This window comes from Gouania willdenowi, chromosome 8 (genome assembly GCF_900634775.1).
Source record: "Gouania willdenowi chromosome 8, fGouWil2.1, whole genome shotgun sequence".
In the NCBI taxonomy this organism is placed as follows: Eukaryota; Metazoa; Chordata; class Actinopteri; order Blenniiformes; family Gobiesocidae; genus Gouania; species Gouania willdenowi.
In genome coordinates, this window is record NC_041051.1 from 29600250 (window position 1) to 29622101 (window position 21852).

Here is a 21852-nt window from a genome sequence, read left to right on the forward strand (position 1 = left end):
GACCTTTGACCCGGACCAGCATGCTTTGCGCGCAGTGAGATGCCGAATTAGCTTATAGTTGACTTAACTGGCTACCGTAGTTACCGTGTCTCTCTTAACAACCTGCGACGGATTATGTGCAATCCTTTTTTTAAGCCTTTCTGAACATCTCTGGTAGCTGTTGTCACACGCCTTGTGTAGAATATAAAGTTTTATTTTAAGATAGTATAAACAAAGCTAAATTGTTGACATACTTTATGTGGTATAATGGTTCAGGAACTGGGTTCGTAATCAGAGGATCACCAGTTTGAATCCAACCTGGGCCATCACTGTGGGATGTGGAGCAGGTCTCTTAACCCTAACTGCTTGTGTTGTACGTCGCTTTGGGAAAAGAAAAAAGCTTTAGCACCTGCTAAATGAAATTGTAATTTTGTTCCTTTGCTCTTTTTTTGTTCTTTCTGCTTGTAGCAAAAAACCAAAAGGACAGTCAACCAATTTCTCTTCAGAGGAGCAGTGCTGGAAAGCCAGAAATAAAGCCCCCTGCTCCCCAAACTGCTGTTGGCCCACCTCCAATCGTCTTGCCATTGAATATTGCTGGCAATGCAGTGCATTCAGCATCACCGACACTGACAACAGTCAGTCCTCGGCCTGTTATTGTTAATAATCAGGTATTCATGGTTTTAGATTTATTGTTTGCCAAATAGAACTTAACAAAAACCTGTCAAGTGTTAACTTGTTACTGTTTCTTCAGGGCTTTATCGTCACCTCTCCACAAATAGTAAACAACAGGGACTTCATTGCATCTTTTGGAACACAGTACCCTCCAGGGACATAATTTACAATTGTTCCAGGTAAATTATAATGACTTCAAATGTTAGAAATAACAATGTATCTTTTAAATACTCTAATTTACATGTTGTTGTTGTTCTTTAGCTACTCTGCATTAACCAAACACCCTGCTCTGCTTCTGTCAGCTGGACAGCAGCAGATTTTTCAACAGGTCCCCATCGTACCGAGTGCAGTCCACAGACCTCAGGTGCAACAAATCAGCAACAACATAGTGACGTTGTCAAACGTTCAAATTCCTACGGTGTACACCGCAACGGCTAATCAGCTTCAGTTTAGCAAGCCTAATCACCACACACTCCAGACCTTTTCTGCACCCGTGGTCCACAACATTAACAAAGGTAGATTTAAATGTGCAGCCAAGATTTTATATTGCCACTGAATTAGCAAGTAACCATAAGAATAAAATGCTTTTAACTTCGTTTTTACAGATGAAACCGTAGCCAAACGAGGATTGACATCAAATGAAAGTGACTTTGAAGCGAAGAAACTAAAGCTTAACATGTGTAAGTTTGGTGCTCTGGAATTAAGTGAAGTTAATCAAGCCATATAACCTTAACTGTAATTTTCTCTGTTTCTATGATGCGTAAAAATGTTGTAAATTAGTTATTTTCTTTTTGTTTTTGTCAGTATCACCCAAAGTTACTGTCAGATTGGAAAATGGCTTTGTATCAACCAAGTGCCCCAACTGTCAGAAAGAACTGCAATCAGAGGAGGCCCTGAAGTTTCACATGGCGGTGAGTAAAGTACCTGATGAGCAAGAGCTCATACACACTACAGAACTCACTCACACGTGCTGTCCCTTAAAGGAGAAGAAAACACTTTGTGGCACATATTGTGCAGCTGTTTGTTAATAAATGTGTCTGGCATTTTGCATCAGCAAATTTAACCCTGAATGGTCTAGTGAGTTAAAAATATAGAGATTTATATTGTTTATCACCATCCCGCCTCCTGACCAATCAGATGTCTTAGAAAACGAGCTGTCCAATAAAAGGAGGATCATTGTGAAAACGTCTCTGTGTGGATCTGATGTGACGCTGACAGGAGAGAGAATATTTATCATTATTTACCATCACATCCTGTAGGAAACATTAATATCTACATTAGTAGCTGATTAAACCTCATTCATTCATGTATTGTGTGGTGACGCTGAGCCTCAGTCCTGGAGATAATATATAAATATTTTTCACCTTATGATGTCAGCTGATCTATATGAACACAGACACAATCTGAGCTTTAATAAAGTGAAACTGATCAGAGTGAAAGATTATTCTCCATCAACTAATATTGTATAATCTCATATCAATAACACATTTATCTGCTTGTGTTCTTTTCTTCCTGATTTTACTGCAGAAACTGTTGTTTTTGGTCTAAATTATGGATTTTAATTCTTCATATTTTAAAATAATTATTCCTCATTAGTGATGTAAATTGCTCCACAGTTTCTCTGGGATTGTGATTGGTCTGATGCTGTTAACTCCGCCCCCGTCACAGGAGCGCGCACGTAGCCAGGCTGAAATCACCTGGGGTAGTGAGCGTGTTTATATCCTTCTTCATAGTACAGGGGCTAACTGAGAGGACCCCAGGAAACTTTAGGGTTTATATAGGATCCCAATCATAAAAACTGATTTTATATAAATACATTGCATTCATATTACATAGAATAGCTGCAAGTTTGCACTTTACAAATATTTAATTAATACACACGTCTAAATACAGAGAACATTTTATCTATAATCTATACTTTTGTTTCATTTTAGTTTAATGTTAAACACTTTCAGACTTTTTCATTTTTTATTAAATGCATTGTAAATAAAATCTATTCTTAATCATTATTTTTCATCATTCTTATTCCTTTTATTATTATTAGTAGTAGTATTATATATATTTTAAAAGAATAATACTTTTGATCATTCTTGTTTCTTAAAATATTAGTTTTTCATCATTATTCTTGTTCCTACTCTTATTACATATCTTAATATTGTTTCTTTTTAATTTAAATACTTGTGACTAAAATATTTCACTATTGACATAAACATTTTGTGAAAAGATGCAAAACTTCCAGATTTAACATAATATTACTGAAATTGTAAAAATGAACACATTATTTTAAACAATTGTAGTTCACAGAGGTATTAATACCGACTTAAAGCTAAAAATCAAACATCGCCTTTTCAAAATAAAAGCATCTCTTCTTGTCATCCATTAGTTAGGGCTCTTGTTTTGAAGTAAACAGGAAGTTTAGACACGTCATAATTTCGAAGCGTAGAGCGAAGACTCTTTCATCTTTCAAAAAAAAAAAAGAGTCTTTCATCTTTCAAAAAAAAAAAGAGTCTTTCATCTTTCATCTTTAAACGTCAGTTTGACTAAAGACACACACATAGCAGCAGCTTTAAACAGAGACAATATTATCTTTGGAAAACATCACAGAACAACTGATACAATGGAGAATAAAAACACACATGGAGATTGTTACCAACCAGGTCAAGGTCCTAATGGGAAGAAAAAATACCAGCGCGAGAAACGAGCTCGGAAGCGGGCGAGAGAACGAGCTGCTCTGCTCCAAACTCAGGGAGATGTTTCCACTGAGTCTGTGGTTGTTACCAGCCCTGTGGAGGTTCAGGTAAAACCAATAGTCCAAACCCTGCATGCAGAAGAACAGGTTGGGCTGAACGGAGAAGCAATGGAAGTTGCTCAGGAGTCTTTGGTTGCTACCAGCCCTGTGGAGGTTCACATCCTGCATGATGAAGAACAGGTTGGGCTGAACGGAGAAGCAATGGAAGTTGCTCAGGAGTCTGTGGTTGCTACCAGCCCTGTGGAGGTTCACATCCTGCATGCAGAAGAACAGGTTGGGCTGAACGGAGAAGCAATGGAAGTTGCTCAGGAGTCTTTGGTTGCTACCAGCCCTGTGGAGGTTCACATCCTGCATGATGAAGAACAGGTTGGGCTGAACGGAGAAGCAATGGAAGTTGCTCAGGAGTCTGTGGTTGCTACCAGCCCTGTGGAGGTTCACATCCTGCATGATGAAGAACAGGTTGGGCTTAATGGAGAAGCAATAGAAGTTGCTCAGGAGTCTGTGTTTGCTACGAAAAAGGAAATTTTTTTCAGCGACTCGTCAAAAATGTGAGGAAGCTGTGGCAGAAGATAAAACAGATTTTTTGGCTCCAAGCAGACACCATGAAAACATGAGTCACATCTAAATGTTAAAAAGTATTTCAATCAAAATACTTTTTTGATTGAAATACTTTGAATCAGAACGCTGAGAAACAACCATGTGACTCCAACACAGAGCCGCCATGACACCGGAAACAGCTGAATTTGTGTTTGAATGCAAAAAAAAATAAATAAAAATTTTAAACCCAATAAATTGCGTTTGGAACGCTCTTTTTTTTTAAGTGTAAAAAGTTTTGATGCTCTTGTTTTTTTTATTTTATTGAATCATTTTAACACAAAAGTTCCAAAGTGAAACTCTGAAGATTTGCCTCTGTGTGTTTGTCGCCCCCTGGCGGTTGTTATTGCACTATTTCTACTGTAGTGTGTATACTGTACCTGTCAAGTTTTGGATTTCAAAATAAGGGAAATTTCCTGGCGCCCACTACAAGCCCTCCCTCCCGCTCATCCAAGTATCTCTTATATTTTAATATAGATGTACAATAAATCTAAAATACCCACTTATCAACCACTTATTAAATATAATAATGTGATTATTATCTGGTAGGTCGACATTTATTAACATCAAAATGCTGTGAACATTCCTACTAGGGCTGGTGATATGAACCAAAACTCATATCTCAATATATTTTTTTAAAATGGTGAAATATGATATAAATCTAGATAATTTTATCAAATAAAGTTTGACCAGAAAAACAATTCTGGGTTAAATTTGCTGATGAAAAATGCTACACAGGCTCATTTATTAATAAACAGCTGATCAATATGTGACACTCATTAATCATCTAACTGAGCTTTACATGTTGTTCTGAGAAGTAAAAGCTGATGCTGTTAACTCCGCCCCCGTCACAGGAGCGCGCACGTAGCCAGGCTGAAATCACCTGGGGTAGTGAGCGTGTTTATATCCTTCTTCATAGTACAGGGGCTAACTGAGAGGACCCCAGGAAACTTTAGGGTTTATATAGGATCCCAATCATAAAAACTGATTTTATATAAATACATTGCATTCATATTACATAGAATAGCTGCAAGTTTGCACTTTACAAATATTTAATTAATACACACGTCTAAATACAGAGAACATTTTATCTATAATCTATACTTTTGTTTCATTTTAGTTTAATGTTAAACACTTTCAGACTTTTTCATTTTTTATTAAATGCATTGTAAATAAAATCTATTCTTAATCATTATTTTTCATCATTCTTATTCCTTTTATTATTATTAGTAGTAGTATTATCTATATTTTAAAAGAATAATACTTTTGATCATTCTTGTTTCTTAAAATATTAGTTTTTCATCATTATTCTTGTTCCTACTCTTATTACATATCTTAATATTGTTTCTTTTTAATTTAAATACTTGTGACTAAAATATTTCACTATTGACATAAACATTTTGTGAAAAGATGCAAAACTTCCAGATTTAACATAATATTACTGAAATTGTAAAAATGAACACATTATTTTAAACAATTGTAGTTCACAGAGGTATTAATACCGACTTAAAGCTAAAAATCAAACATCGCCTTTTCAAAATAAAAGCATCTCTTCTTGTCATCCATTAGTTAGGGCTCTTGTTTTGAAGTAAACAGGAAGTTTAGACACGTCATAATTTCGAAGCGTAGAGCGAAGACTCTTTCATCTTTCAAAAAAAAAAAAAGAGTCTTTCATCTTTCAAAAAAAAAAAGAGTCTTTCATCTTTAAACGTCAGTTTGACTAAAGACACACACATAGCAGCAGCTTTAAACAGAGACAATATTATCTTTGGAAAACATCACAGAACAACTGATACAATGGAGAATAAAAACACACATGGAGATTGTTACCAACCAGGTCAAGGTCCTAATGGGAAGAAAAAATACCAGCGCGAGAAACGAGCTCGGAAGCGGGCGAGAGAACGAGCTGCTCTGCTCCAAACTCAGGGAGATGTTTCCACTGAGTCTGTGGTTGTTACCAGCCCTGTGGAGGTTCAGGTAAAACCAATAGTCCAAACCCTGCATGCAGAAGAACAGGTTGGGCTGAACGGAGAAGCAATGGAAGTTGCTCAGGAGTCTGTGGTTGCTACCAGCCCTGTGGAGGTTCACATCCTGCATGCAGAAGAACAGGTTGGGCTGAACGGAGAAGCAATGGAAGTTGCTCAGGAGTCTGTGGTTGCTACCAGCCCTGTGGAGGTTCACATCCTGCATGCAGAAGAACAGGTTGGGCTGAACGGAGAAGCAATGGAAGTTGCTCAGGAGTCTGTGGTTGCTACCAGCCCTGTGGAGGTTCACATCCTGCATGATGAAGAACAGGTTGGGCTGAACGGAGAAGCAATGGAAGTTGCTCAGGAGTCTTTGGTTGCTACCAGCCCTGTGGAGGTTCACATCCTGCATGATGAAGAACAGGTTGGGCTTAATGGAGAAGCAATAGAAGTTGCTCAGGAGTCTGTGTTTGCTACGAAAAAGGAAAATTTTTTTCAGCGACTCGTCAAAAATGTGAGGAAGCTGTGGCAGAAGATAAAACAGATTTTTTGGCTCCAAGCAGACACCATGAAAACATGAGTCACATCTAAATGTTAAAAAGTATTTCAATCAAAATACTTTTTTGATTGAAATACTTTGAATCAGAACGCTGAGAAACAACCATGTGACTCCAACACAGAGCCGCCATGACACCGGAAACAGCTGAATTTGTGTTTGAATGCAAAAAAAAATAAATAAAAATTTTAAACCCAATAAATTGCGTTTGGAACGCTCTTTTTTTTAAGTGTAAAAAGTTTTGATGCTCTTGTTTTTTTTATTTTATTGAATCATTTTAACACAAAAGTTCCAAAGTGAAACTCTGAAGATTTGCCTCTGTGTGTTTGTCGCCCCCTGGCGGTTGTTATTGCACTATTTCTACTGTAGTGTGTATACTGTACCTGTCAAGTTTTGGATTTCAAAATAAGGGAAATTTCCTGGCGCCCACTACAAGCCCTCCCTCCCGCTCATCCAAGTATCTCTTATATTTTAATATAGATGTACAATAAATCTAAAATACCCACTTATCAACCACTTATTAAATATAATAATGTGATTATTATCTGGTAGGTCGACATTTATTAACATCAAAATGCTGTGAACATTCCTACTAGGGCTGGTGATATGAACCAAAACTCATATCTCAATATATTTTTTTAAAATGGTGAAATATGATATAAATCTAGATAATTTTATCAAATAAAGTTTGACCAGAAAAACAATTCTGGGTTAAATTTGCTGATGAAAAATGCTACACAGGCTCATTTATTAATAAACAGCTGATCAATATGTGACACTCATTAATCATCTAACTGAGCTTTACATGTTGTTCTGAGAAGTAAAAGCAGCGACTCCTAAAACTAGTATTTTGATATATAATAAGCTATTATATATATATTTATGAAATATTATAGTTTACAAAATACAACAAAATAGAAAACTCAATAAATCTTGAATCTCGATATATCACCCAGCTTTAATTCCTAAATTATAAAACAGCCTAAATAAAAAAATAAATGTGTATATGAAGCACATGTGTTTATTTAATATACTTACAGTTTATATACAAGTCAACACGTTGTATATTTACTGTTAATTTCACATTGTTTGTCTTTAAGTTTGACATTAACATTTTATTATAATTTCTCATACTCACTCATGTGGTTCTCTGGTATTCACTAATGACTTATTAAACACATTTATTACAGACTTTACATTATTTAACACTTTATAAACAGTGTATATTTGTGGAACTTGTGATTGGATGATTTTTCATGGTGACTTACGTGGTTCCTTCTGCTGTGGTAGACGTTAAAATATCAGTTATTAATCTAACAGAACGTGTAACTGTGTCACATCCTGATGGTCTTTATGAAGATAAACTCTGTTATATTTTACAACATATTTACACCAGTTCTTTGTTTTTATCATCAGAACGTCTTCATTCATCATCTCTGTTCTGAGTTATTTCTGGGTTTGTTGCTGATGTCAGCACTAATCTACTCTAATCTAATCTAATCTAATCTAATCTGGGGATTACTGCTGGAGACCAGGACCTAAGGCTATCAAAGTTGAGCTAGCCTGAATCAAAAACAAATCGCTTATCATCTTTGGTTCCCAAAACCAGCCGTTCAAGGCTATCACATCTACCACCTGGATGGTATGCAGAAAGATGCTCTATGTTTTGTTTTGGTGCATGTACGCTGAGGAGGTTTTTTTCCTAGTTTTCTACTGTCCTCCATAATAGGGAACTCAGTTTAGAACCTGTCTTTTCCCCTCACCTCTCCTCCTGTCCTCCCACTTTTCATCTAAGTACGGGGCACCGCCCTTGTGCGACCCACAGTTCTCCCATCTTATAAATGATTGTCTTGTGATGTTTCTTTGGAGGGGATGAAACTGAAATGAAATTGTGTTGCTCTGTAACATGTACAATGTCAAATAAAGTTGATTCTGATGTTTGCTATTGGCTGAGAACCAGATCATGTGACGTTTTGGGATCATCTTGTGACACAAACAAGCACTGTTAGCCCCGCCCCTTTTATAAAAACTAGCACCTCTGTTTAATATTTTTGAATAAAGAAGAAGAAGACGCGGCGGACAGAGGGAGGCATTATTTTAAAAGTCAACCTTGTGTGCAGGGCACTAGACTCCTGTGGGCAACTTGCCGAGCAAATCAAGTTAAGATAACCAGATTAAGACTGGGGCATTGTGGACTTGCTGCATATTTAAATCGAATAGGCAAACATCCGGATGGATTATGTCAGTGTGGACAACTTGAGACTATTTCCCATGTTCTATTGGTCTGTGGATGTTATTCTGTTGAAAGGGGAACGTTATTTAAAGAACTCTCAACTCTTGGACTGACAGTGTTTTCAATAAAGTCAATATTTGCACCAAGAACAGAGTCGATTTTAATAGATAAGGCAGTCATCAGGTATCTCCAATCTACCAACCTCTATTTGAGAATCTAAAATGGAGTGACTCTAAGTGAACAGAAGAGGGGAGCATTACGCTTCTTTTAGTGTACAGCCTGCCGGAAACCATTAGAAGAAGAAGAAGAATATCAGTGATACTGGAATGGCGGCATTTTACCACGTAGTGGCGCCAAAAAGCAGGAAAAGGCCTACGTTTGCGTGATGACGGCAGACGCGCGTCACCCACAACCAGGAAGAAAACATCCAGCTGTTATCAGTAGCGGCTACTAGCCTTTCTGTGGCCCTGTGTGGCATCAACAGAGTAATGCTGTGAGCGATGTATGAGATCATGTTGAGCCCGGAGGAGTGACTGCACCCTGCGGTAACCTGGAGTTCCGTCTCCCCCTCGACTTTCCTCCGGTCTCAGCGCTGTAACGAGGTACAAGCTACAAGCTACCGCTAGCTGGGTTAGCATGGATGCTAATCGTCTAAAACCTGTTTGTCTCCGCTCCGGTGCATATTCATAAGGTTAAAACACGCTGTTGTTTAGCCTTTAGCGTTGGTGTTAGTAACAAAATAAGTTAATACTACTGACTGACAATGCTGTTTATTTAATACATCAAGTCCCATGTGCTAAATATCACTTTTATGTTAGCATCATTGGTTGCATCATCAATTATGCTAACAAATATATCTTCCTCAAGTACAAGTACTGTTACTTGATTGAAGCTCTACTCAAGTACAAGTAAGTCATACATAAAATATTCAAGTACTAGTAAAAAGTAACTCAATTATATAGTACTCAAAGTAAAAGTTACTAGTTACTTTCAATCCCACATTTATTTTTGGTAATAAATCGTGCCACGGTTCTCTTGCATACAGTAAACATCTCGTGTATAAACTTAAAAAAGAACAGACCAAATCTTGCACAATTGGAACTTAATTTATTTTACAGAAAGACAACTGTATAAAATAAAAGGTTTGTCAAAATGTAAAAATAGATAAGTAACACCAATTCGGTTGGGTGTAGAAATCTAATGAATTACTTTACTTATTTAAAACATACTTAAGTACGAGTGAAATAACTGATTTATAAATATACTCATAAAATCCCTAAAAGCAACTCAATTACAGTAACGTGAGGACTTGTAATCCATTACTTTCACCTCTGCAAATAAGACATGCAAAACAATACCACGGATTATACACAATAAATCATCCAGTTGGGGGGAAAAAAATAAGAAAACTCAAATAGAAAAATTTCAAATCTGCAAAATTAAGAATAACGTAAGTAGGAAACATTTTTGTGTAATTGAGACAATATTTTACAGCCACGCTAAACAATTCTCCACTCGTTCACGAACAATGTAAATATATGAAATCATAAAACTTGTCTGTATATTTATGTGTAGGAAATATTCATTTTGATAGGATATTCACGTGTTTATAAATCTATCTGTATAAATATGATTGAATTGCCTGTGCCCTTCTTCAAACATGGAAAAATCAATAACTCATATTTATAATGGTTACATTAGTGTGTCCATAATGCTAGTTGATTCATATTTTATTAAAGCACAATGGGAGGAAGAGATGGGCTTTCAGATCTCACACTCAGTTTGGTAAATAAGCTCGGAATATGTTCATTAGGGGTGTCCCAAATCGATATTGATATTGGATATCGGTCCGATATCAGCCAGAAAACGAATATAGGATTTTATCGGACTGCATCTAAAACCCCTGATATATATTATATTTATTCAATTGTAGAATACTGTAGATATTATGTTGAAGGTTAAAATTGATGTAACCAATTGGTTAATAATAAATATGTCAGGTTTTCTCATTTTTACTGTTGCTGACTATTGTTCTCTGTTTGAGTATCATCACTTGATCAGGCCTTTTCTAACATTCCACACTACAAAATAAGTCATACAAGTATGTATGTTTCATGCTGATGAATGATCAAGATCGGCCAACACTCAAGGATGCAATATTGGTATCGTATCGGAAGTGAAAAAGTTGTATCGGGACATCTCTGATGTTTATAAATGCTCAAATATTGGAATTATTGACATAAAATCATTCAATTAATTCAAATACATGTTTGTGGATACTCTGTGTGTATTTTACCATCTGTGGCATTTAGGTCATAATAATATTAACGTTTGACAACAAAAATGTTTAACCATCCCAATGTGATTTAGTAGTTATTTATATTTTTGTATACACCTAATAATGCTAAAAAGTTCAAGACCATTAATTATTTAGATGTATTGCCATAAACTGTGGGATATTTATACACCAATATCAATTGTAACACAGATTTTTGTGAATATCTCCTTGTGGTCCTTGCAGGTGTGAATGAGTGACGTGGTGTCTCCCACAGCTCTCAGTGAAGTCCAGCTCCGCTTCCTTTGCCATGATGACATAGATAGCGTCAAGCTGCTGTGTGGGGATTGGTTCCCAATCGAGTAAGAGGCCGTTTTCCAGCTTGTTTAATTAAAAAAAAATCCTACAGAATCTATATCTCTGTGGGCATTGGTGCACTTTGTGTTTTTGCTGATGACAGAAAAGTCCCTTCATTCGTCTGTTGTTGGCCTTCAGGTACCCGGACTCATGGTATCAGGACATCACCTCCAACAAGAAGTTCTTCTCCCTGGCCGCCACCTTCAGAGGAGGCATCGTGGGAATGATTGTGGCCGAGATCAAAGGCCGGACCAAAGTACACAAAGAGGTGCCAGTTTCAGCTCTTATACACATCACATGAGCACAATACGTTTGATTTATGTCACCTGCTGCTCAGAGGTGGCAGAACTAAATCACTGTTGATTAATTAGAGAAATAAAATAGTACGTCCTGTTCAGTTAGAGGTGACGAATATTGACTGGTAGGATTGAGTAAAAGCATGGGTATCAATGTGTTTGCAGTTTCATCGCAGAAAGACAGTTTTTTTTTTTTATATGAACAGATCTGATCAGAAGCTGCATTTTCATTACCCACTGGAAATGCACAAAAATAATCTCATTTTGTAAATAAGTGAAAAGAAATAATATTTTGTGCATCTTGAATGGATTTATTTCTATAGTTTTTATCAATTAACGGTCATCTCCCGCCTAATGTGGGACCAAGACGGACCCTTGGTCCCACATTAGGCGGGACCAAGGGTTCATGTTCTAATCAAGATCATTTTCATCATCATCATTATGATTATCATTTCAACTAAAAATAAACGTGATAAAACCCCATATTTTAATGCTTTATTTGTTAATTTTCCACTTTTTCTTTCTGTGGCTGTGCTTTGCATGCACTTGAACTTTAAATATCAAAAGCTTCCTCCCCGTGAGTCGATATCATGCTTTGGAAATGTAGATATTTGGCATTAAGCCGTGACCTTTATGACCTCTGAATTAATAACCTCTTTGCTTTTTAACTTATTAGTTAAACATTGTGATCCATCAATTGTAACCAGAGGAAGGAAGCGTTAAAATAAAAATAAAAAAACTGGTGACATGTTTGCCCACATATTTTGGGCATGCAGGACAGGAGCTCTTCAGGACTGGACATCATTGGTATTACATGTAGGGCCCTATAAAATCAAGTTTTCCACACACATATATATATATGTATATATTTTTAATATTTCCATTTTAAAAAAAAAACAAACTATTTTTTCAGAAAGTATTATCGCAGTTAACTCCTGTGAGGAAATGAAATTAAACAAAAATGTATGTCAAAAATAAAAACCCTAATCCTCGCAGACGATCGGCTTAATTTAATCGTGGAGGCCAAAATCGTGATCACGATTAAAGTTTGATTAATTGTGCAGCCTTACATTCTGTCAATTTCCACGTTCAACAGCGGATTCTGTTTTCATTGGTTGATTCCGTGATTCCGTTAACGTGGATTTCATGTTACATGTTGTTGTGTTTTTTTTCTTTCCATATGACAGATTTGGGTTTGAAAACATTTCCTCGGATTAAGCTCAGATGTCAAAGATCAAAACTCTCAAAAACGACTAATGAATATTTTTGTGAATTTAACATGTTAATTGTTGTATTTATTATATATCATTTGACTGCAGGGTTGGACTTGTATCAGAAAATAGTTGATGGATATTTATAAATGAGTACAAATTTTTCATCTTTTCCCACTGCTTTGGAATCCTGATTCTGCTTTTTTTCCATGGCCTTCACTTCCTGTGGGCTATTTGCCTAACAAAGAGGGAAAAACAGCCTCGTGGGAATACAAAGCACTCTTTACCAATCTCCCCTGGAGTGAAATGTAATGTCTGCTGTGCTGATTGTAAAAAGTGTGTGTGATTTATCTCCGTGCTCTGTCTGTAGGATGGAGACATCCTGGCCTCCAGTTTTCCTGTGGACACACAAGTCGCATACATTCTCAGCCTGGGCGTGGTCAAAGAGTTCAGGAAACATGGCATTGGTACACACACACACATGAAACTGACCCTTTGAAAAAAGCCAAAAGATCTATTCAGACCTTGATTATTTCAGAATAAACTACAACTTATTGTGTTTGTGTTGTTCTGGCGTGGTGGCCCCGCCCACTCCTCCTTTGTTCAGGCTCCCTGCTGCTGGACAGTTTGAAGGAGCACATTTCCACAACAGCCCAGGATCACTGTAAGGCCATCTATCTGCACGTGCTCACCACCAACACCACTGCCATCCACTTCTATGAGAACAGGGACTTCAGGCAGCACCACTACCTGCCGTACTACTACTCCATCCGAGGCGTCCTCAAAGATGGATTCACATACGTGCTCTACATCAACGGCGGCCACCCACCATGGACAATATTATATCTTTTTTTTTATCAAAAGTCACTAAATGACTTGGTTACAATAGTCACATAAACACTGGGTCAAGTTTAAAGCTGCTATTTAATCAGATAAACATAGTCAGGGTTGGGGTCAGTTATTGTAATCGCATAATTGATCATTAATTACAATTATGACATAATAATTATAATTGTGATTGCAATGGAAAAAAATGCGTTGTTGTAATTGACTTTGTAATTGAAATTGGCATACAACACCAATACAAACACCCAGAATCAGAAGTACTTTATTTATTCCAGGAGGGAAATTACTTTAGTTACAGACGCTCAAGAAGTATTACAAATAAAAAAAGAATAAACACTAAACAAAGAAATAAAGAGAAAGAAAACGTACATAATTAAGTTAAGAAAAAAACCTGTTAATTAAATAAGGATTAAATACAAGTGCAAACGTTATAGTACAAAAAATAAGTAAATAAATATACAAATATAATACAGATATATACAACAATAAAAGCTGTCAGGTTACAGTGATGAATTGTAAAGTTTGATGGCCACAGGCAGGATAATTTCAAAAATATCAATATCACTATTTTCATGGATAAGGAAGTGTAACGATGTAACCATGAAATGTGAAACTAATTAGATGATGGATAATATTTTTTTGTGTATTTTACAGCTGTTTTAAGACATGGGTCAAACCATAAGAGATGCTAACAAAGCTAACACAAGAGGAAGGATCAGCTTTATTGGGTTATGTATTAAAGGCTCAGTAATTAATAATGTAATTGTAATTTCAGTTAGTAGGAAATGTAATAATTTAATTTGAATTATAATTGGAAAAAATGCTGCTCATTGTAATTAAGTTGTAATTGAACATAGACAATTGAAGACGTAATTGCAATTGACCCCAATCCTGGACATAGTGTTGGCCTTGATTCATAAATCCATGATTCTTTGCCCAAAAAAAATTGAAATTGCTCTTTGAAAGTTTGTTTTCATCTCACCTGTAAGCATTCAGCTTATTGTCATTGTCAGAAAAGTTTTGCATGTTGCATTGTGGGATATGGAGTCAGGAAGATGGATGCTTAGAAGGTTTTTTTCCTTCATTCTTACTATGATTTCTTGTGTTTCTCCGCCAGACAAGGAGGGCATTGATTGGCTGTGTTGTAAATGTCATGCTAACGTACTACTCATACTAAGTGACGTCAAAATGACCATGTAGTGCGTTCACATTAGATAGTATGAAAAGATTGACTATGTGAGAAATACCCGGATGTATATTATACTGGGACATTTTTTAAGTATGCACAGTGGGCACACTAGTCATAATCAATCGTCCCATGATGCATTGTGAGCAGAATGTAAAATGGTCCTGGGACCGGCTTCAAACCAATAATCAAACATCCTCTTTTCAAAACAAAAGCATTTCTTCTTGTCTTCCATTAGTTTTTTTAATGCTTTTGTAAATAGGGCTCTTATTTTGAAGTTAACCAGAAGTTTGGTCAGTAGCACAATTAAGGAATGAAATGTGTTAGTTTTATGGATCAAATGAGCACATGTTGATATTCTACTTGGTCACTTTCTCACTTAAAATGTTTTCAGAACTTTCAAAGGTGGAGAATCAACAGATATATTTTTCCTCTGTGTGATTCAGGTTTTTGTCGTCGTAGGTTCCAAATGCATCTTGGGAAACTTGGAAGTATACTTCAGTGGGAACGCTCATCATCCTAATCATATTTATAGTAAATAGACAGTATATACTCATTGGGTTTGTAGTGTATAGTACTTTACTGTGACATTTACAACACAGCCATTGATTCTCTTGACACCATTTTGTTTGAGTTATTGGTGTTTCCCGTGATATCGCAGACATTAAATTTTAGTCAGATTCAGATCTTTCCGTGTACACACCGCCATTGTTTTGCCACAATTCTCAGACCCACAAAACACCAGAAATGTGTTGCTAAGTCAATTTGGCAGAGTTTTTGGGGGGGCAAACATAAATAATCACAAATTAAAATCCTATCAAAATTGAATGTCAGGTGGAGTGAGGCAATATCGCGGGAAATACCGGGAACAAACTAGAACAAAAATGTTGCCAAGATAATCAATATTTTCCTTGTCTGGCTAATAAACACAAGAAATCACACTAAAAATAAAGAAAGAAAAACACTTCTATTTATCCGCCTACAAGACTTAACATCCCACAATGCAATGCGAGAAACTTTTTCCAGAATGTCAATAACAGACTGTTTACAGTGGAGATCATAACAAACTTTTGATCTGCAATTTTAACCCTTGGTTTCTTTTAATTCCAGCAAGTTCCTTTTGTCTTCTTTTTGAATGTTACGGTTTCATTTAATTAGACGACCTTTTTTCAGGAAGTTTGCTTTGATCTCTTGACATGTTTCAACTGGCAGTCTTCCTCAGGAGATCAAAGTAAATCTCCTGAAAAGCAGTTGTCTGAATAAATGGAACTTTAACACACTGTTTTTTTCTTAGAGCTAATGATTTTGGATATATTGATTCATGAGGCTTACACTATGTCTATCTGATTAGAAATTATTGTCTCCAGCAGCTTTAAATATTTCAAACAAAAATGTACATTTGCGTTCAGTTGTGTGCGTTTTGTGTTTTTCTGCTTCCATCACTTTCTGTCCTTGACTCACCGTCTCACCGACTACATCCAGCACATTGGCTCCACCCTGGCCAGCCTGAGTCCCTGCTCCATCCCGCAGCGGTTGTACCGCCACGCCCAGTCGTTGCTGCGCTCCATGCTTCCCTGGTCCAACATCGCCTCCAAGACCGGCATCCAGTACAGCAGAACCATGTGACGCTGGACCAGGTGGGGGCTTCACAACCACAGGGTGCGTCCGAATTGTCCCTCCTATCTCCTTTCCTATCCACTTTTCCTTAACCCCTGAAAGTGTTTATGTAGCGGCCATGATAAGCGGCGTTCCAATTCTCTAAAAGCTAATGAAAGTTGGCCCAATGTTTCCTTTATAACTTCCTTTAGCCTAGGAAACACTGCATCCTTTACCAAAGGAGACCACATGATGCTTACCCACAATTCCTTGCAGCAACAACATTTAAAGGGACCCGCTCATCAGAGCGTTCTCAGAAACTCACGATGACTGAAAACAGACACTGTCTTCAACAAAACTCTATCAGACATTTTAGCCACATTATGTTTAATCGACATATTTCATTCAACTAGGAATGTTTTGTGAGGTTGTACATGTGTATGTCTACATTATGTAGGCCTATATCTTCCATAAATGTAACAATTTCATAAAATCCTACTTATTTTAGATTATTGTTGATTTGTGAGTAGAAGGTGAGTGTGATCAATCATTCTCTTTTGTTCCTCGTAGCCTGGTAACCTCTTTTCCTTTGATTTATATTCAAACCTTATTTGAGATTATATCAACGGTTAAAGGGACAGGGGAAAGTGTTATAAATGTGTTTTTTGTAGTCCATTTTAGAAAATCTGTAGTTTTTTTCACCACAGCAGATGTCACTAACCATCACTGCTGTTGGATTATTACGTCACCTGGTGGAAGGGCATCTGATTGTCAAAACAACGTGATTGGCTTTCCCTAACTCCTTTAGGAAGTCTCCTAACATCTTTCCTTTACCCCATGACGTCATCCACAGGGTTATGGAAAAGTTAATAGGAAAGGAGATATGAGCCGGGGTGGACTGGGACAAAAAAATATCCAGACCATCCCACTACATTATGAGAGACAACATGTAGAAGCTGTTATTTAAGTCAGTGATGCTCAACATGTGGCTCTTTATGTCTTTATTTTGATTATTATTCCCCCAGAGAACCAGAGAAACCTTTTTTTTTTGCCCCTTTTCAAAAAGTTCTGGCACTTTTTTCAGACTTTAGCCACCTTTTGCCAATAAATATGCCTTTTTTTTTTGTCCATTTTTGTACGTTCTTTTTTTAGCTTTTTATCCAATTTTTTATCTTTATTTTATTTTTTTTGGCAACGTTTCATCTAAATTAGCTAACTTTTTCCCAATAAATACCACTTGTTTCCTTTTTCCTTTCATTTGACCTCTTCTGTTCTACATTCTTGCTCTTTTTCGCAATTGTTTGCCACATTTTGCCCCTTTAAGCTACCCTTTAGTTTTCCTTTACATGCCACTTTGTACCTTTTTATTTGTCCATTTTTGGCCACTCTTGAGTCTGCTTTTGGCCATTTTAGTCACTTTACACTTATTTCTTACCATGTTTTTGCCAATTTTTGACCATTTTTGGCTACTTGTTACCATGTCTGCTTCCACTCGCTTGTCAAAGAAAAACGTAGGGGACCGGAAAGGGTCCACGACGGCCCACCGGGGCGATACCCCCGGTATACCAGATGGCCAGTCCACCCCTGGATAGAAGGGACTATTCGGAGGCAGCCACAGACTCCAAATCAGATCCTTTTTACTTTTTTTTTTTTTTCTCTCCTTTGCTTCTTTTTATTTTCAGGAGATCGACTCTTCCGTTCTCATCAGTCTTCCCCCCCCTCCTCCCCCTCTCCACACAACCAAACTCTCATCCTCATGACGGCGTCTCCTCTCAGGTTCCACCCGTGCTCCACCGACAGGAATCACCACAGCGTCGTGGAGCCTCACTGCAGCTTTATTTAGTAACTGAACTCCATCCATCACTCAATCATAATCATATTTAGGAGGAAGAGGAGTGTGAATAAACTGTAATGCGCACACACAAACCTAAACTTCAATCCCCATCAGAGACTATGTATACTGTTTGTATAGTATATATTATATACTAAGCTAATATATAACTTTTTCTCTGTATGTTTGTTACTCTATGCTGTCGATAGTTTGAAAGACATCCACATTTGTCCTTTTTAGATTGAGTTCTAGCGTGTTTAATAGAAACTGGTCGTTCCATCAGAGTAATAATGCAAAGGAGAATTAAATTAGATTAATTTGACTTTAAGGAAATGTTGCCACCCTAAATTTTTCTTTCTTTTTGTCTTTTAAACCATGTCTGCATTTGTTGTTCAAGGCTGAAATGTCTTGTGGTGCAATCTTTTTGCAACAACTACACATGTTTTTTTTTTTGTTTTTTTTGCAAGAAATGAATTAGGCTGTTATTATATGAAATAATTTATATCGTACTGTAATTTATATTTCATTTGTATTCAGTTTAAACAAAGTGGATGTTGCACGTACGTCGTACAAGGGTTAGAAAAGAACCAAACCCGAAACGATCCAGCACAACGATTGTCTAATGTTTATTAATATTATTACAATACTGCACCTGACCTAATGACTCGTTTTAAAGACTGAGTTTGAAAAGTAGTGACATCAAGTGCACTTTCTGGACCCTTTTATGTGTGAATTTAGTCATTTCTAAGGCTGCAGGAAAGTTTGAGCTCTGAATAGAACGCAGTACTGTTAAGATCTTATAGAAGAGAAAAAGTCCTTAGCTTGGATTTATTAAGATAAAATCATTATTTTAATAATAATTCTCCTGTTTATTCACCTAGCAGCTGTAATGTAGCTGCTAATGTTGAATAATGACCTTCATATTTATGTTTTTGAGGATTTTTATTACATTAATCAGAAGATGGAGGTAAGGAAGTAGAATTATTGTTTAACCCCCAAATAATCAACTGTAAGTAGCACGTAACAAGTGCCAAACATTGGTGGCATCTGCATGTGAGCGACACATGATTAGCATAACTAAGTGTAGATTTTATTGCATATTGTTGCACTTTTAAACATCTTGCAAGGTGAGATTACATTATAAGACTGTAGGGGAATTATAGATTTTATAAGGTTATAATTAAGGGTACAAAATGATCGTTTGTCACTTGTCTACCAACAGGAGAATAAATCGTAAGAGCATCACTGACATTGTTTATTTGTTAAAGTAGATTATTATTGTGTGCAACTGTCAAGACTTGAGTCGGCCTGATTGCAGTCACATTGGGACTGTTTTTTTTTTTTTCTTTTTCCATTTCATTGTATCTGTCAAAATATATTGTCATAAACTTGAGCCTTGTTTTCATTACCTCCGTGCCATGGCTTCGACTCTTTGTGTCCGCTGTCATTTTGCTTTGAAAACGATTAAGAGTCGTGCACAAAAGACAGCATCGACTTTTTAAAAATAAACACATTTAAGACGTGAAGGTTTCTTTGTAGTGCAGAGTTAGGAGACCCTTTGTCAGTTGTATTATTTAAACAAACACTCATTTTTAGGCCAGGCTACCAGACTTAAAACGCCACTCACTTTGTTGTTCTTCTTCTTGTGTACACTGCTTAAAATCACTACTCCTCTGTTATTCGTGAACAGATCAGGCTGAAATTTGGTCAATATAATCTATGGATGTGTACGCATCGACGCTCGGAGCCCGATTTTTGATTTTGGGCTCCAAAAGACACCAAAAACGAAAGTAGATTTCTCATTTATTTGCGAGTCAAATATTACGACGGTTGGTCATACCGAATCATTGGCACTCACCGATATGTAAATGGGGCTCATTACCCTGTACGTGTTACGAGGGCGCCAATCTTTAAAACAACTACTCCTCCGTTAGTTTATGTTAGATCGGAATGCAGTTTGATATGAATACTCTATGAATGATTATGATGATATCTCGGAGCCATTTTTTTGAAAAAATGGGGCCCGGTGTCACAGTTTGAGTTCACATCGTACTGAGTTCCTCTTTAAATCTCAGTACGTGACTGCTACGTACTGAGATGTACCCGTACTGGGTTATACTGATTTTAAAAAATAAAGTTACATGAGGTTAACTTTTTTTTTACTGCACTGTATATTATAATCATGTTTTTTTGGAAAATAAATTATTTTCTTATGGAGCTCCTTCTTGTCGGTGTCTGGTGATGGCGTGCCCTTCACTATGAAGAAGATTAACTTGTCTATCATTTCTTTGTGGCGTTGGAACCTCTCCTGCCTCGTATATTGTACATTTTTGTACAAGAAAAGGAGCCATTCAGCACTCGTCAAATAACATTAGCTTTGAACCTTAGCTTTGAAATTAATTTTTTTATCTCCGCACAGCGGAAATAGAAAAAAGCTAAGCGGAAGTAGTATAAATTCATTTTCCAGTAGTGCGCATGCTCATAACCGATCTCAGACTGATGTGAACTCAGACCGTGACACCGGGGCCCATCCCCCATTTCCAGTAATTTCCAAATCTTTGGGAACGTAGTCGTGTGATATATCATTTCAGAGGTAATTCAACATAGATTACGATTATGCCTCGCACAATTCGATTAGGGCGCCCCTTTTTTTTTGGCAATTTCCATTAAAGTTATCTCATTTATTTTTGAGTCAAATATTGCGACAGTTGCTGGTACTGAATCATTGACACATACCAATATATGAATGGCGCAAATTACTCCGTATGTGCCACAGGGGGCTCCCGGGGGCCCCATTTTTCGAATTACTACTCCTCTGTTAATGCTCGTTGAATCAGGCTGGCTGTAATTTCACATGGATATTCTATGATCTTTTTTTACTCAGTGAAATCGAGTCATTTGACTGAATTTTCGGGAACGTGGTACGTGCTATTCAGCACGGAGACATTCCGCGGTCCCGACCATAGTTCATCAAAACTTATTTTTCAAATAAATACAATATTTAAACTTGTTAAATGCAAATATAATTATTTTATTAATTCATCCTTTAATACAGGTATTCCCATTGTTTAGTCTATTAGTTTCTTTGACAGGGACAATGTTCAAAATACATTAATCTTACAAAAAGATGCTTTTTACCAGATTTAGCTCATGCTAATTTCCATCTGCAGTACGAGACAAAAATTTAAAGAAAATTAAAATCATCAGAGGTTTAAACATTTCAGAACATTTCATAGAAAAAACGCTTTTTTTTTTCTTCGTTCAAACATGTTTTTACTTTTCTAAAATCCTCGAGTGTATAAAATGTTTAGCTGTTATCTTTCAACTGTTATATTTCCAGCTTACAGAAGCGTAGAGCTATATTTTGGATCACTATACAGGGTATTGTATGGACAATATAGTTATATATTACAAACATGATGTTAAATTGGACAAACAATATAATTATATAGTACAAACATGATATATTGTACGAACAATATACTGTTTTGTACAAACATTACAGTA

General features: G+C 36.6%; 3 protein-coding genes across 10 annotated transcripts in view; all 3 read left to right on the forward strand.

Moving 5' to 3' along the window:
• The window catches only part of LOC114468967 (uncharacterized), a 14586-nt gene extending 12186 nt beyond the window's left edge, over nucleotides 1-2400 (forward strand). Inside the window, exons 4-8 of the mRNA XM_028456153.1 lie at nucleotides 731-795; nucleotides 913-1166; nucleotides 1257-1331; nucleotides 1456-1562; nucleotides 2320-2400. Of these exons, the coding sequence (XP_028311954.1) occupies nucleotides 731-795; nucleotides 913-1166; nucleotides 1257-1331; nucleotides 1456-1562; nucleotides 2320-2400 (582 nt within the window). The remainder of the gene's footprint in view (nucleotides 1-730; nucleotides 796-912; nucleotides 1167-1256; nucleotides 1332-1455; nucleotides 1563-2319) is intronic.
• naa60 (N-alpha-acetyltransferase 60, NatF catalytic subunit) overlaps nucleotides 1-19753 on the forward strand; it is a 25590-nt gene extending 5837 nt beyond the window's left edge. For 2 of the 6 annotated variants that reach the window (XM_028454703.1, XM_028454705.1), the window contains exons 2-12: nucleotides 448-647; nucleotides 731-830; nucleotides 954-1166; nucleotides 1257-1331; nucleotides 1456-1562; nucleotides 11269-11384; nucleotides 11518-11647; nucleotides 13257-13353; nucleotides 13494-13728; nucleotides 16388-16577; nucleotides 18197-19753. In XM_028454703.1, the coding sequence (XP_028310504.1) occupies nucleotides 11275-11384; nucleotides 11518-11647; nucleotides 13257-13353; nucleotides 13494-13728; nucleotides 16388-16544 (729 nt within the window). In that variant the 5' untranslated portion in view covers nucleotides 448-647; nucleotides 731-830; nucleotides 954-1166; ... (1 more) ...; nucleotides 1456-1562; nucleotides 11269-11274 and the 3' untranslated portion in view covers nucleotides 16545-16577; nucleotides 18197-19753. Of the gene's footprint in view, nucleotides 1-447; nucleotides 648-730; nucleotides 831-912; nucleotides 1167-1256; nucleotides 1332-1455; nucleotides 1563-9137; nucleotides 9350-11268; nucleotides 11385-11517; nucleotides 11648-13256; nucleotides 13354-13493; nucleotides 13729-16387; nucleotides 16578-18196 lie in introns of those variants that run through there. The other 4 variants (XM_028454706.1, XM_028454704.1, XM_028454708.1 and 1 more) reach the window with 4 other exon arrangements.
• Nucleotides 2723-7088, forward strand: LOC114468058 (uncharacterized). 3 transcript variants are annotated; one of them, XM_028454701.1, is made up of 3 exons: nucleotides 2723-3487; nucleotides 3581-3859; nucleotides 6011-7088. In XM_028454701.1, exons 1-3 carry the CDS (start codon nucleotides 3269-3271, stop codon nucleotides 6536-6538), a joined length of 1026 nt encoding a protein of 341 aa, XP_028310502.1. In that variant the 5' UTR covers nucleotides 2723-3268; the 3' UTR covers nucleotides 6539-7088. The 3 variants fall into 3 exon arrangements, with proteins under 3 accessions (XP_028310502.1, XP_028310501.1, XP_028310503.1); XM_028454700.1 differs by having other exon boundaries at nucleotides 2723-3859; XM_028454702.1 differs by having other exon boundaries at nucleotides 2723-3673.
• Nucleotides 19754-21852: the final 2099 nt, after the last annotated feature.